This window comes from Rattus norvegicus, chromosome 19 (assembly GCF_036323735.1).
Source record: "Rattus norvegicus strain BN/NHsdMcwi chromosome 19, GRCr8, whole genome shotgun sequence".
NCBI classification, from domain to species: domain Eukaryota; kingdom Metazoa; phylum Chordata; class Mammalia; order Rodentia; family Muridae; genus Rattus; species Rattus norvegicus.
Genome location: NC_086037.1, coordinates 51,722,931 through 51,737,685, shown reverse-complemented (window position 1 = coordinate 51,737,685; position 14,755 = coordinate 51,722,931). Strand labels below are relative to the sequence as shown.

General features: G+C 44.9%; 1 protein-coding gene across 3 annotated transcripts in view; it reads right to left on the bottom strand.

Moving 5' to 3' along the window:
* Positions 1-7,362: 7,362 nt before the first annotated feature.
* Positions 7,363-14,755, bottom strand: part of Utp4 (UTP4 small subunit processome component) — a 33,887-nt gene continuing 26,494 nt past the window's right edge. For 2 of the 3 annotated variants that reach the window (XM_006255563.5, XM_006255562.3), the window contains exons 13-17: positions 13,827-13,933; positions 12,141-12,236; positions 11,039-11,224; positions 8,152-8,262; positions 7,363-7,592 (exon numbers count right to left, since the gene is read on the bottom strand). In XM_006255563.5, coding sequence (XP_006255625.1) covers positions 7,476-7,592; positions 8,152-8,262; positions 11,039-11,224; positions 12,141-12,236; positions 13,827-13,933 — 617 coding nt within the window. In that variant the 3' untranslated portion in view covers positions 7,363-7,475. The remainder of the gene's footprint in view (positions 7,593-8,151; positions 8,263-11,038; positions 11,225-12,140; positions 12,237-13,826; positions 13,934-14,755) is intronic. The other variant, NM_001009640.1, reaches the window with a different exon arrangement.

Here is a 14,755-nt window from a genome sequence, read left to right as displayed (position 1 = left end):
ACCCTTAGTCCCCCCACTTTCTCCCAACAATGTAACCCAGGCTAGCTCTAAATGGGCTGTGTAGCCAAGAATGACCTTAAATTGATCTTCCTGCTTCCAGTGTAAGAAGTCCATCTTCATCGCTGTGTTTCCACATTCTGTCACTACTTTAAGCTCAGACACTCACCCAACCAGTATCTTCCAGTGGAGCCTCACACATCCACACCCAAGCTCTTCAGAATACCTCAGGTATCTTAAATTCCTCACCCCACAAGACCTCATTCCAGCTTTCTGTGACTCCCTAGTTCTTTGGGACTTTTCTTTTGAGTGATGTAATTCTATGCCTAGGCTGTAATGCCCAATTAAGTTATATATTCCAGGAAGGCGAGGACCACCTATCGATTATTTTTGCTCCCCACCGCTTGAAAACTACTGCCTCACAGAGAGGAAACTCATTAAGCTTGTGACTGATTGGCAGTGGTGCTTCCGGTGCCAGCATCTTCTCAAATAATCCCTCTGAGAGTTATTGGTTCTCTGTAGGGCTAAAATTACCATCTAGGAAATCTCAAGTAGTCAGTGAAATCTACTTACTGTGGATAATGAAATCTGAAATAGGCCACACATCTGTTTCCATGGGTTCCTAAGGACGGGGAGTCAAGCTTAGAGAATTCTTCTAGCAAGCATATCATTTTACCTACCTCTAAAAGAGGGGCTGGCTGAGGTAATTCCTGTCACCGGTCCTCACTATTCCTCAGAACAGGTAGAGCTCATTACTATCTCAAAAGGAGGGGTCTCAAGAGAAACAAAAATCGCAGCACGATGTGGCCGCTTACTAATTCTATAATGGTCCAAAGGGGCTGAGGTCAGCAGCCTTAGTATCTCTTTCTAAATAGTTCGGACAGTTTCTGCCTTTAAAGGTGCTGTGATGCTTGGGTGGTGTATGTGAATGGGAACCTCAGAGCAGCATTAAAAAGCACTAGGGCTGGTGTATGCTTTTGATCTCAGCACTCAGGAGGCAAAGGCAAGTGGAGCTCTGGGAGATCTAGAGCGAGCTCCAGAACAGCAAGGGCTACATAAAGAGAAACTTTGTCTCAAAAGCAAGCAAACAAACAAAAAAGCACCAGCTGTTGTTATTACCTGTTGGCCTCCAGCAGTGGCAAAAAAATAAAATCCAGTGGTTGAAACTCTCTAGCTAAGAGACTTTACTTCTTTAGGAGTGAGTCTGCCACACACCGTTTGATTGTAGGCATAAGGGACAAATGGCTAAATTAATTTTGGTGACAAGCAGATCTGGTATAAAGCTACACTTTGGTTGGAAGGAAACACTCGCTGCCAAGAGCCGTCAAAGAAAAGAATTAGTGGATCTGGGGTTGCTTCCAAGGCTTGAGTGTTGTGTAACTTCATCAGGAAGGAGGGCCCCAGGCTAAATCTCAGCTTTTTAGCGAGTCTGAAGGTCACGTCCCTGATTCCAGAGGAACAAAAGCAAAGGCGGCACAAAAGTAACCAAGAGGCCCAGGGAGAAATGAGCTTGTAAAAATTACCAACCCGACATTGACATCCACCACAGTAATTCTCCCTTAGAAGACAGCCAGGCCCGTTGTCCCTTTTAAGGTTGTTTTACTTTGCCACTTGCCATATTTCCTCTCCAATGCAAACTAAGGAAAGATATGCATAAGCTGATGTGGGCACATTTTTTAAAAAATTCATCCCACCAAGATATATCACTACCCATCTGAAACCCACAAAAACGGATTAACTATCTCCTGTATTAGGACTAGGAAACCCCACATCTGCTAACCACATTCCTAATGGGAAGCAGCTGGGGACAGTTTTGCAACTGTGTGACTTTCTTTATAGGAAAATATTAGTAAGGACACGCTAAGCAGTTTAGTTTTGTCCACTTAGTTATGGAAAATCACCAATGCTTTTTATTGACAATTATGGAAATTACATAATTTGCCATGAAATTCAAATAAGATCTAAAAATAAATATTCACTTTCCTCTTATCAGCTCTTAACAGTTTTCAGTGCCTCACAACTTTGCAGCCTGTAGGTTCCACTCCCCTCCAGGAGCCACTGAACCAATGTGGGTGCTTTATTTCACTTCCTAAGATATCTTTACAGCCTGTTTTTGTTATTATTGTTGTTTTGTTAAAACAGCAAACACAGGCCACAAAACAAAAAACCAGGATATTAACACAAGCCTTTAATCTTAGCACCTGGGGGGCAGGGAATCTCAGTGACTTTGAGGCCAGTCTGGTCTATGCTGTGAGTGCCTTTCTCAAAACAACAACCATCCACCAACCAAGAGGGCTCAGTGGTTAAGAGCACTGACTGTTCTTCCACAGGTCCTGAGTTCAAATCCCAGTACCCACATGGTGGCTCACAACCATCTATAGTGAGATCTGATGCCCTCTTCTGGTGTGTCTGAAGACAGCTACAGTATACTTATATATAATAAATAACTCTTTAAAAAAAAATCAAAACAGGAACCCCAGAATCTTTTTTTTTAAATTTTATTTATACGAGTACACTGTCACTTTCTTCAGACACACTAGAAGAGGGCATCGGATCCCATTACAGATGGTTGTGAGCCACCATGTGGTTGCTGGGCATTGAACTCAGGACCTCTGGAAGAACAGTCAGTGCTTTTTTTTTTTTTTTTTTTTTTTTTTGGTTCTTTTTTTCGGAGCTGGGGACCGAACCCAGGGCCTTGCACTTCCTAGGTAAGCGCTCTACCACTGAGCTAAATCCCCAGCCCCCAGTCAGTGCTCTTACCACTGAGCCATTTCTCCGGCCCTGGAACCCCAGAATCTTGCTATAAACTTGTAGTTGCCCCTGGCCTTGAACTTGCTTGTGGTAAGCAATGCCTGGATTTTTTTTTTTTTTTTTTACAATTTCAAAATTTTATGTCTTTATGGGGGGGGGGGGCATGCGCATACCACAGCATGCATGTGGAAGCCAGAGGACACCTCCTGAGAGTTGGTTCTTTCTTCACAGTTCTGGCTGGCCTTGAACCTGCCACAACGCTAAGGATGACCTTGAATTTGTCTTCACCTCCTAGTACTAGGATTACACGCACAGGAAGGCACCAAGACACCTAACCCGGGGGGGGGGGGGGGGAGTGTGCTTAGTATACAATTAACATCCCCAGCACCACTCACAGAAACACCATTGTCGCCACTCGCCACTCGGTGCTGGGGATGTTAATTGTATACTAAGCACACTCCCCCGGGGTTCATGTGTTAGAGGAATTGGTTCCTCAGCTGTTGGGAAGCAAGGGGATTATCAGAGTGACACGTTCTTCCATGCGCTGTGGTGAAGTAGGTCACGGGGCCATACCTTTCTAAGACACACTTGCCTTTCTCCCTTGTCTCTGCTTCTTGGTCACTATGAGGCTGAGTATCTCTGCTCACACTCTTGTCCGTGCCAGCATGAGGTTCCACCTCAGCACAGGCCCCCAGCGATGGAGCCAGCTAACTGAGGACTGAAACTGTGGGCAGCCACACATATCTTTTCTCCCTTTGTTTTTCCATGGTATTTGTCAAGGCAAATAGAATGGCATTGTGGAAAATCAGATTAAAACAGGATCATGGGGTTAGAGAGGGTTAAGAGCATTGGCCGCTCTTCTAAAAGTACTCCGCATCCATCCGCATGGTCTCTCAGAGCCACCCGTAACTCTGTTACAGGGAATCCGTCACACTCTTCCAGCCTCCATGGACACGGGCAGGAATGAGGTACACACATGCGTGCAGGCAAAGGATTCATAGACAGAAAATAAATCTAAAATGCACTAGATTTTAAGATGAACCTTCTCGCCCCCCGGGGTTCTTGTGGAGTACTGGTTAACCTAGACCTCGCTATGTAGACCAGGCTGGCCTCAGACTCGGAGATTGACTAGCCTCTGCCTCCCAAGTGCATTTTAAGTATTTAAAAAACAAAATAAAACAAACAGGGGGCAGTGGTAGCACACACTTTTAATCCCAGTACTCAGAAGGTAGCAAACAAACAAACAAACAAACAATGTCCAAAAAAGCTATAACAAGGTCATGGATATCTTTTTTTTTTTTAAAGGTTTATTTATTTATTTCATGTATGGAAGTATACTGACGTTGTCTTCGGACACAGCAGAAGAGGGCACCAGATCCCATTACAGATGGTTGTGAGCCACCATGTGGTTGCTGGGAATTGAACTCAGGACCTCTGGAAGAGCAGTCAGTGCTCTTAACTGCTGAGTCATCTCTCCAGCCCCGGACATGGATATCTTTGGGGATCATCTGCATGACGTGTATGAAGAAAATGGGGGAAAAAAAATCCCAGCACTCAGAGGGCAGAAGCAAGCAGATCCCTATGCATTTGAGGCCAGCCTGGTCTACAGAGCAAGTTCCAGGACAGCCTTGTGCCCCTAAAACAAAATAAAACTCCATTCGAGGTTGGATTATGTTTTGGAAATGGGGAGTGTTGGGGTTTACATCTCGACTCGCATCCAGACAGAACACGCCAAACCAACATGGTTCCACGTGGAGAGGTTTAATGACGAGGGAAGCGGGGAGGGAAATGGGGAGAGAAGGGACAGAGGGAAGAGGGCAAGAGCAAATAGCAAGAGAAGAGGAAGAGCGAGAGGGGCCAAGCAGCCCCTTATATAGTGTCAGGCACAGCTGGTTGTTGCCAGGCAACTGTGGGGCGGGGCATACCTGGCTGTTGCCAGGTAGCTGTGGGGGTGGAGCTTAGACAGAATACCAACAGTGGGTGCTAGGGATTGAACCCAGGGTTTTTTGCAAATCAAACAGGTACTCCATCACAGAGCCACACAAGCAGCCCTTCAACAAAAGTTGTTTTGTTTTGTTTTGTTTTGTTTTGTTTTGTTTTGTTTTGTCTTGTTTTGTTTTGGAGACAGGGTCTATGTGGCCAGGCAGGCCTCAAACTCAGTATGCAGCAGAAACTGGCCTTGAACGCCTGATGTTCCTGTTTCTGCCTTTCATGGACACCATCATGCCCACCTGAACAGTTTGGATGCTAAAAAAAAATAAGCTTCCTAAAACCTTTTCTAACTTTCAGTATTCCAAGGTTTTATTTTTAGTCTAAGTTTTGCTATTTACGTGGCAAAGAGATCGAATTCTTTCGGCATATGGGAGAAATGAGTTTATTAAGCCATTTGAGTAGTGTTGGCAAAAAAAAGACCACATCTAGGCCAGTCTCTGGTCAAAACTTCTCTGTAGAACTCAAGTAAAAGCAGTGAGCTGGAACCAGTGCCAAGAGGGAGCGGTTCCAGCAGCTCTGCTACACAAATACCCACAATGTGGGAAATATGCACTGGAATGCCGTTTAACGCTGGTTTACCTTCCCTTCCCCCGGTTTTTCCGACTTGCCCCAATCCGTTTGGGCTTCTTTTGTGTGTATCCAGTTTTCGACTTTCAAGGCCTAAAGCCCTTCCTTCCCATACCATTTATGGAAGTAGAAATCACCGGCTGGAAACCTTGCAAAGGAATGCTCGCCACTTTCAGAAGTATTACTCTACTCTCGGTCAGAAACACATCCTTCACCATCTAAGAGGTTTCCAGTTATGGGCGGTGGGCTGGGAGGCGTGGTTCTGTGGCACAGCATAGTGCAAGCTGTTTGAGCTTCCATCCTCCGCACAGTAAGAAGTTAAGCCAGTCGAGCTATAAACTGGCCCCAGCTAACAAGGACTCCTTGACTTCACAGCTCTACAGCCAGGGAGAACCAAGTGAAGTCAGTCTTTGTGGCATCGTAGACTTGACTCTACTCACACTCAAGGCAGTCTAGTCTTGCTATGCACACCAGGCTGGCCTCACAAAGCAGAGATCTGCCTGCCTCTGTCGCCCAAATGCTAAAATTGAAGGTGTACATCACTACACCAGGCTTTGAACTTTGGCTCACACAATTTTTTGGGCGGGCATTGTCTCACCACACAGCCCTGGCTGGCCTGCAACTTCTATGTATTTCTCTTGTTTTGTGAGACAGGAGATCACACTGCAGCCAGGGTTAGCCCTGAACTTAACACTCTTCCAAGTGCCAGGACTCATAGGTGTGTCCCATCACATATGGACTCAAACATGTTCTAGAAAGAGCAGGATTCGTTGCTAAAGTCCAACGACCCAGTCTAACATAGATTAGACAAAGACCCCCACATCCCCCTTTTAACAGAGGAGGATCATTTAAGAAAAACAAAATGACCTATGAAGTCACACCTGCGCTTACACTAGTCCTTTAAACCTAAACAAGCAGGGCAGAAATCGGCCATTATTGCAAACCTCACTGCATCACGCTCAAGACATACTGTCAACTGTAAATGTGCTTAACCTCTGCTAAATTGTTCCCCACAGATCTGCTTGAAATTCTCACTTTTTCTTTCCAGACCAGACAGCGGGATTCATTGCAGCAAAATGCTTTCTCAGTACTGTACGTGGTGCTGTCAGAACCCACATCCTCCGCTCTCTATCCCGAGCCACAGACTGGGTTTCCGAGGCACTCGACAGAACACAACCACTCAGACGGTGAGGAAATCCACTGCTCGGTTTACATTAACTACTGCTCTTCACCTTCTAATTTAAAGATCACATTCAAAACTAGTCAGTCGAGAACATGGCTGGGAATGACAATGTCAAAGCAGGTCGAATAGAAAGGTGACACACAGGCTAGGCTGCCGCTCAGGTCTCCACCTCCATTGCTAGTCTCCAGCAAAATCCCTGCGCAATGTTTTGCCTTCTGCAGGTGGCACATGGCAGTCAAAAGGACTGCCGCTGAGGGCTGCACCTGGCCTTGAACAAGCCAGACCTGTTGTCTTCCTTATATCCCCGGCCTCTCTTTAATGGCTGCCAAAGGCATCTAGATGTGGATGGAGCATTTCCTTATGACACTGCAGTGGAATTCTTCTCTCAACTAGAAAGTGGATTATGGCTGTTAGTAGCACCCTCCAGGGTGACACCGGGAGGCCCTTTGAATAGGCTGCAGGCTAGGAGTGATACCCTGGTTCTTTGACACCCCAGCACAGACAGGAGAACAGAGAGCCTGGACTGTTTTTTCCCCCTGAGACTATACTGCAAAAACAGACAAGACTCAAAAAACCAGTATGAGCTTATAGCTAGTTCAGAGCATTACTGCAGCTACATATACCTTGAAGTTTAGTTCACCTTTACTGTGTGCTCAAATGTAGCACACACAGAAAGCCAGAGGACAACTTTCCAGAGATGTTCTCTCCTTCGGTGACAGGCTCTAGCAAGCAACTGGAATTATAAGGCTTGAGGGTCCAGTGCGTTCCCAGAGCCGTCCCGATGGACCTACTGAGCTTTATAGCCACCTTCATTTCACTGCACTCAAAGAAAGAAAGTCCCATTCTTTTGGAAAATAATTTACAATGTCTCATCCTAAAGAATAACTTTGTTTTATTATCATGATTTCAGAAAAAACAAACAAAGAAACGAACAAACAAAGAACAGGACAGACAGTTCAAGAAAGGACACAGTCAGTGTCCCGTTTTAAGTTCCAAATTTCTTCTTTTTGATGGGTGGTGGGAGCTGAGCAATGATGTCATCCAGAGGTCGTTCTACTGCCACAAGTGTCCTTTCATCCAAAAGATCCATAAAGAGTAAGGGCTGCAGAGAGAGAGGACAGTAACAGGAGTCATTCTCCACCAGTTCTGGGCAAGACTCAAAGGACAGAAATTCCTGACAATCTTCCCTGCCCTTGGACTCAACATGGTGGAGAGGACCAGCGCTGTAGGGGAGATGGCTCATAAGGAGTAGGACTGGGGAACCTGAGCTGGGTCAGACAGCTGTAGGACCATAAGGTCAAAGGACATCATTTTATATATGGTGAAATTAGTCAGAAAAAAGAAAATGACTTCCAATACTTTTATTCCCTGAAACACTCTCTAAGCAGAAGTTCTACAGGAAAGAACATTTATTCTAAGAAAGACCCCACATGAGCACCACAATCCTTGCTCACTACAAACTTCTCTCACACAGGGAAGTATGACTTGCCTGCTCTAACCTACCGGGTTAGGAACAGTGAATCACAGCTACAGAAAACTTCAAGTTGTTATCTCCCCAGGTCATATGCAAATGAAGACACGCTCCTCTTCTAACTGTTGGTGACTACATTTTGCTAACAGCAGAGGGAAGCAACCAACCAGGGCACAGTAAGGGGTTTTACCTTATATATCTTAGACATTTTAAATCCATGGGTCGTGCGCCTCAGGAAGACATCTGATTCGTTTTTCGGAGGAAGCGGATTATAGAGCACAGTTTTGTCATTTGGAAGTGGCTAAAAAGACAGGGATATTTATTTACTAAAGATTATATATATATGTATATGGAATATGTAATACACACACATATGCAAATACTCTGAACAATATCCCTAATCTTTAATTTTTTAGTAGTTTGCCTCACCCTCCCCAACCCCCGTCCCTTCCAGTATATAGCCCTGGCTACCCTGTAGAACTCACTCTGTAGGCCAGGCTGGCCTCTACATCCTGAGTGCTGGGATAAAGACCTGCACCATCATTGCCATGCGCTAAGCTATTTTTTAGTATTTCTTGAGAGTTTCACTAAGTTGCCAGGCTGGCCACAACTTCAGTCTTAGTCCTTGAATTCTGATGCTTCTGCCCCAGCCTCCCGTGGAACTGGTATTACAGGCCTGAACCACTAGGCCCCAACAAGATACACTATTTGAATGTGTATCGTCTAGCATTTTGTAAGCGCTACAAAACTCAAACAGCAGAAAGTTTCTTGGCTTCCACAGACACAGCTGCTGCTGCTGCTTTGTTCTGTTTTGACTTTGAGACAGGGTCTCACTGCAGCTCTCCTGCCTCTCCCTCCTGAGGGCTGGAACGATGGGCAGACACCTGAGACCTGTGGTTCTCCAGCCCTTCCTCTTCAGTCTTGAATAAATAGAAAAGTATATGTATAAAGAAAAATCTTTAAAAAATTTAAATTATTACTCTCTGTATATGCTTTTAACCACTAAGCCATCATCCCAAGCACCCCCAGAAAACCCTTTTTTGAGAGAGGTTCCCTAGCCCCTGAGTTGAGCTCAAATTGATGATGGAGGTAGGAATGACTTTGACCTTCTGGTCCTATCTCTACTTCCAAAGTGTATTCTACTACACCTGGTTACATGTGCTGGGAATCAAAACCAGCTTCATGCATGGTAGGCAAGCATTCTTCCAACTAAGCTGTATTCTCAGCCCTCAAAGAACTGCCTTACATACTGGTGGGAGTTGGAGGGATGGCTCAGTGGTTAAGAAGGCTTACTGCTCTTACATAGGACGCAGACTCAGTTCCTAGCATTCATATCAGGTGGCTCACAACTGCCTGTAACTCCAGTTCCAGGACATCTAATATCCTCTTCTGGCCTCCATGGCCACCACACTTAAACATGCATATAAACTCATGCAGACACACGCAGAGACAGACACACAGACACACACAGAGATAGACAGACATACATACCATATGTATACCTATCTTAGGAACTGATATACCCTAGGTCATGTAAAAATGCTTCAGGCAAAAAGGGATTACGATGGGCAGAATGAAGCAAGAAAGGGTTCCTTACTCTATGGAAGATTAAAGACAAGCAAGCTGTAGGCCAGTCTTGTCAGCAACACTTCACCATAAGGAACAAGCGGCTATGTGCAGAACCTCGGCCCACACAGGCACCGTGCTTTCCATACCTCCCCTCAACCACTCCTCATCCACCGGCCAAGGGGCTAAGGTTCTCCCCCAGGGAAAACAATACAAACTACCCCCACTGATGTCACTGACATTTCAAGAGACGGACAAATAAATGGTTCACTTCATTTCATACTTCCTTGGGAACTAGCTCTACTTAGGACAAGGACAGGAAGGACCCATCACCATCACCGGGGCAAAAGGCTTCTGGGCTGAGTTACAGAGATGGCGGAGTGGGTGGGAGGGGCTCTTCCTGCCCCACTCTCTCACAGAAGACACTTGCCAGCTAGCTCTGCTTCCCACATGCCAGGACACGAGGCCCATGAGACGCGATTCAGTGACACTTCCCTGTGCACACCTCCTTTAGAGCCATCTGCTGCCTTACCCACGCACGTCCCACCCCCACCTTCACACGGGCGAACAGCTGGTGCTGTATGACTGAGACCCAAAGTGCAGCACAACCATGGCTGTGGTCCATAGGCCTCTGAGGGAAGACAGCTCCTACCCAGAAGACGTATATATTCAGGGAGAAAAATCAAAACAGCAGCTAGCATCTCAAACTAAAGAAAACACTTGTGTCCCTACCCAAATCATAGTCACCGACACTGGAACTTTCCCAGTTGGACTTTTGACAAAAACCAACTTTTGAAATGTCTTCAGCTAAGGAGCAGGGTGATCAAAACATTAGCAGGTGTCTCATTTAACGAAACTGCTTCACTCAGTAATCCAAGAATGAAAATTACAAGAGAGTCGTCAGCTCAAACATATTCCCTCAAGAGGGCCACCTTCTGAATGCCAACCTAATCATTTTTCTACTTAGGATTGGGTTAAAAAGCCAGTTATAGAAATACAACAGTAAAAACTAGTCCAAAAAGGCTAACCCCTCACCCAACAGTAGGGATGCAAATTAGGGAGTGTGACAAACACAATTACGTCTCCTCCAATCAACACACTGGCAGTTTGTATTCTGAGGCTCCCTTAGCTAATCAATCGTTATTTATACTTAAAAACTCCTAAGTACAAGTAAAGTATGGTAACTCCCACGGCACTTCACGGCTGCAAATTTAACGTGAGGCCAGTCAGGCTCCATAGCAACATCATGTCTCAAAAAGTCAAGCAAAACAGGGCACTGGAAAGACAGCCCAGCAATTAAGAGCATGTGCTACTCTTGCAGAGGACCTGAGATCTGTTCCCAACACCCGTGTCAGGATGCTCAGACAGCCGTCCGTCCGTCCGTCTGTCTGTCTGTCTGTCTGTCTCTCTCTCTCTCTCTCTCACATACACACACACACACACACACACACACACACACACACACACACACACACACACTAGAGTCCTAAGTAAGAAGTCCCCACACTCACCAAGGACTTGTCAATGATGCAGAACATGTAGGCGTCATGGAGGAGGATGTGCATGGGTCTCTTGGGATGGATGCTGATGTGTGTGATGGGAGTATCCCTTTGGAGCCACAGCTGGTGAAATCCTTGCTTCTGGACAGAGCGGCTCCACTCTGTATACTGCTTGTCTGGGATGCTGAACTCAAATACCTGGAGAACACCACCATACAGGTGCAGATGTGCCCTCAGGACACTCAGAGGCTCTGGTCCCTTCTGGGAGTTGTCCTTTCCTAACCACAAGTCACGGTAAACACTAAGCACCGGATTCAGCTCTGGCTGGCTTGGAACTTGGAAGGTGCCTCAATATACCACGACAGGATTATAGGGTATTGCCAGTAAACTCAGAGTTTACCAGTTCAAATGACAAAGGCACTTAAGGTGGCACCTTGCAATAGCCCAGGTAAAGGACGAACACCCGTGAAAGCGAGGCAGTGCTTTGGATACTGTATGTACCGGAGAGTTTAAAATGGCTCAGGAAGCATCACTTGCCTAGCAGTCTAACCGAGTGTGCTTCCCAGACATGTTGAATCTTTTCAGCAGATCCACAGGTCTGGTGATGCGCTCATCTGCAGTTTACAGATGAGGATACACAGCACTGATGAGTTAACGTGTTCTACAGCCCACGCATCTTAAAGACTGCGTCTTTATAATTTGGTATAAAAAACCCTAAGTTCTCACTCTGGCTCAGATCTAGACATCTCAGTTTTAGTAAGGCCTGATTCCCTCATGAATGTAAACCATCTATTTTTAGTTTATTTTCAAGATTTTATTACATCCATATCTAATGTAGTACCTGGGCCTATGTTATCTCTAGTTTAAATTAGTAGAGTGCTTCAAAACTCTTCTATCACTTTGTGTTTAACTCTAGAGCCACACTGTAACCAGCAGGCACTGCTGGCCAATAATGGGCCCAGGCCACACAGAGAAGCTTCACTCACACAAAACAAACCTGCCTATGTATCCTCTAACACCTTCAAGGGAAAGTTCCTAACTGCCCACCATCTATCCCGGCCTCCAGGGGAGTGTAGCAGAAGGGAATTGGAAAACACTAGGATCACTCGCTTACCTGCTGGTCAGAATGAGCAATGACCAGGTTGTTGGTATTGGGGGCGATGGCCAGAGCAGTCACTGGGAAATTGTAAGCAGGCACTGTGCAGTGAAGCTGGGAAAAGACAAGAGAAAGTCTGTAGGACACCTTCCTTCAAGAAAGGTTAGATGAACTGGGTGTGGTAGCATACAACTTTAATCCCAGCACTCCAGAGACAGAGGCAGCTAGCTCTGTGAGTTCTAGGCCAGCCAGGTCTATAGAGTGTGACCTCATCTCAAAAAACCTTCCCCAAGCCCCCTGCACACACACCCTCACACCCACCCAAAAAGAAAGTGATTTTTGGTCATCATTATTTTTTGTTGTTTTCAGGGCCTTATATATGCCACACAAGTATTATTGTACTAAACCCTAAGACCCTAAGTCAGTTGGTTGAAATACTGTTCTTTGGAACTCACAAGCAGAACTCTGAAGTATTTTGTGGAAGTTCAACAACAAAGAGCTTTAATTTCATTTAAAAGTCTCTTTTGTTGGCTGTGGTGACACACTTTTAATTGGCATACTCTGGACGGTAGATGATGTAGGCAGATCTCTGAGTCTGTAGTCAGCCAGGCCTACAGTGAGTTCTAGACCAGTGAAACATGTTCACAAACAAACAAATAATGCTTAACTGTTTACAAAACGAAGCATTTCCAGGAAACTGAAGAGCATTTTATCTGAGTAAACATGTCAGTATGAATCGCTCAAATACCCCTCTGCACTGAGAACACATAGCTCTGTTCTGGGTCTAATAAACATTACTGCTAGGCAGTGGTGGCACAGCCCTTTAATCCCAGCAGCTGGATCTCTGAGTTCCAGACCAGCCTAGCCTACAGAGCGAGTTCCAGACCAGTTAGGGCTACACAGAGAAACCCTGTCAAAAATTATCGCCTACGGTTAGGCATTTAGGTTCAACTATAAGGCATGTGGGCACTACATAGAAACGTTGGCTTTGTCAGTGCTGGGGACAGAACTATGGTAAGTATGACTCAATGCACAGCTGGCAGTACTGTCACCTGTTAGTAGTTAATACCTGTTAGTCAGAAGGGTTCCCCAGCTATGCTTTCCCCGTCTGGTTCTATGGTATTTAAAGTCACACTGAACATACAAGGCAAGTATGAAAGGAAGCCTGTTAGGATCTCCAAGTCTGAATCTATGTATCAGAACTTCCTGGTGTTTTGTCTTTTTAATCATTCTGCTGTCTTTGTCTGTTTTGTGGTACTGGGGACTGACCTTGAACACAGGCAACTACTCTACCATTGAACTATATCCCTTGTCCAGAAATGGGTTTATCATTCACGAACCCCTAACTATATTGTTTTCATTGTATTCAGAGTAAAATCTCGGGGTTGGGGATTTAGCTCAGTGGTAGAGCGCTTGCCTAGCAAGCACAAGGCCCTGGGTTCGGTCCTCAGCTCTGAAAACAAACAAACAAACAAACAAACAAAAAAAAAAAACAGAGTAAAATCTCACTGATTTTAATATTATGTGAGTACAGCTTTGAGACTCTAGAGAATTCTAAAACAGGAATCTAAAGGAGGAAATTCTTCCTTAAAAAAAAAAAAAAAGTCTAGTAAATTTCCAGGTCACTCCAATCTGCCTCAAATCTTAACATGACTAGCAGCCTCCCATATGACTCAAATTGCTGCTATGAAATCTGAGGCTCACCTTTAGATGATGCAGATCATATATGTGGACTCCAGCACTGGTACCTGATGCAGCTAGCCAATTCCCATCGGGACTGACTGCCAAAAGACACATGGCCTCCACTGTCCCTGTGAGGACAGAAGAAACAAGTTCTTCAATTAGCCACCCACAGCCTGCCCAACCTGAAGATGATGGAGAGACCAACAAGACCCACACGGCTGTAAATCATTTACAGGAGAATTTACTGCAGTTTTGCAAATTAGTTCTAAAGGTTAACCTGTTTATTTTTAAATTAAAAAAAAAATTGAGGCAGGAAATTACTTTTGTAGCCTAAGACAGGCTTAAGTTTAGGATCTATGTGTCTCGGCCTCCCAAATGTTAAGTAATCATCTTCTCCACTTTTAAAATTTAATTAGCGATTGCTGGGCATAGTGGCACACGTTTTTAGTTCTAGGACTCAAGAGGCAGAGAATATGAGTTTGAGGCCAGTATGGACTATATAGCATTTTTCAAGTAAGTTAGGTCTACATCTTGAGATGTGGTGCAAATAAACAAACAAACAAAAACAAAAAAACCCAAACAAACATAAAAACTATTTATCTAGCTACCGCTCATGTGAAGAGAGGCTGGAAAGATAAAACTGGAGGCATTTGTATTTCAGACCAGAGGAAGCACTGAAACCAGATCTTAAGCTAATTATTTCAAACTGTTGTTTCCGATTGTTTTAAAATTAGTTATGGACACAGCGTGTTTAACAGACACGAAGCATATATTTAATCTATTGTGTACCCTCCGTTTAACACTATAGAGCACCTTTGTCAAAAGGTTTTAATTCAATTTGCAACATGACAACATGGGATAAAAATCAGACTTCCTCATCATAGGAGCTGCATCTAGCAACCCCTAACAACGAGGGAAGCTTTGCACAGGCACACCAGGTGCTGGAGCAT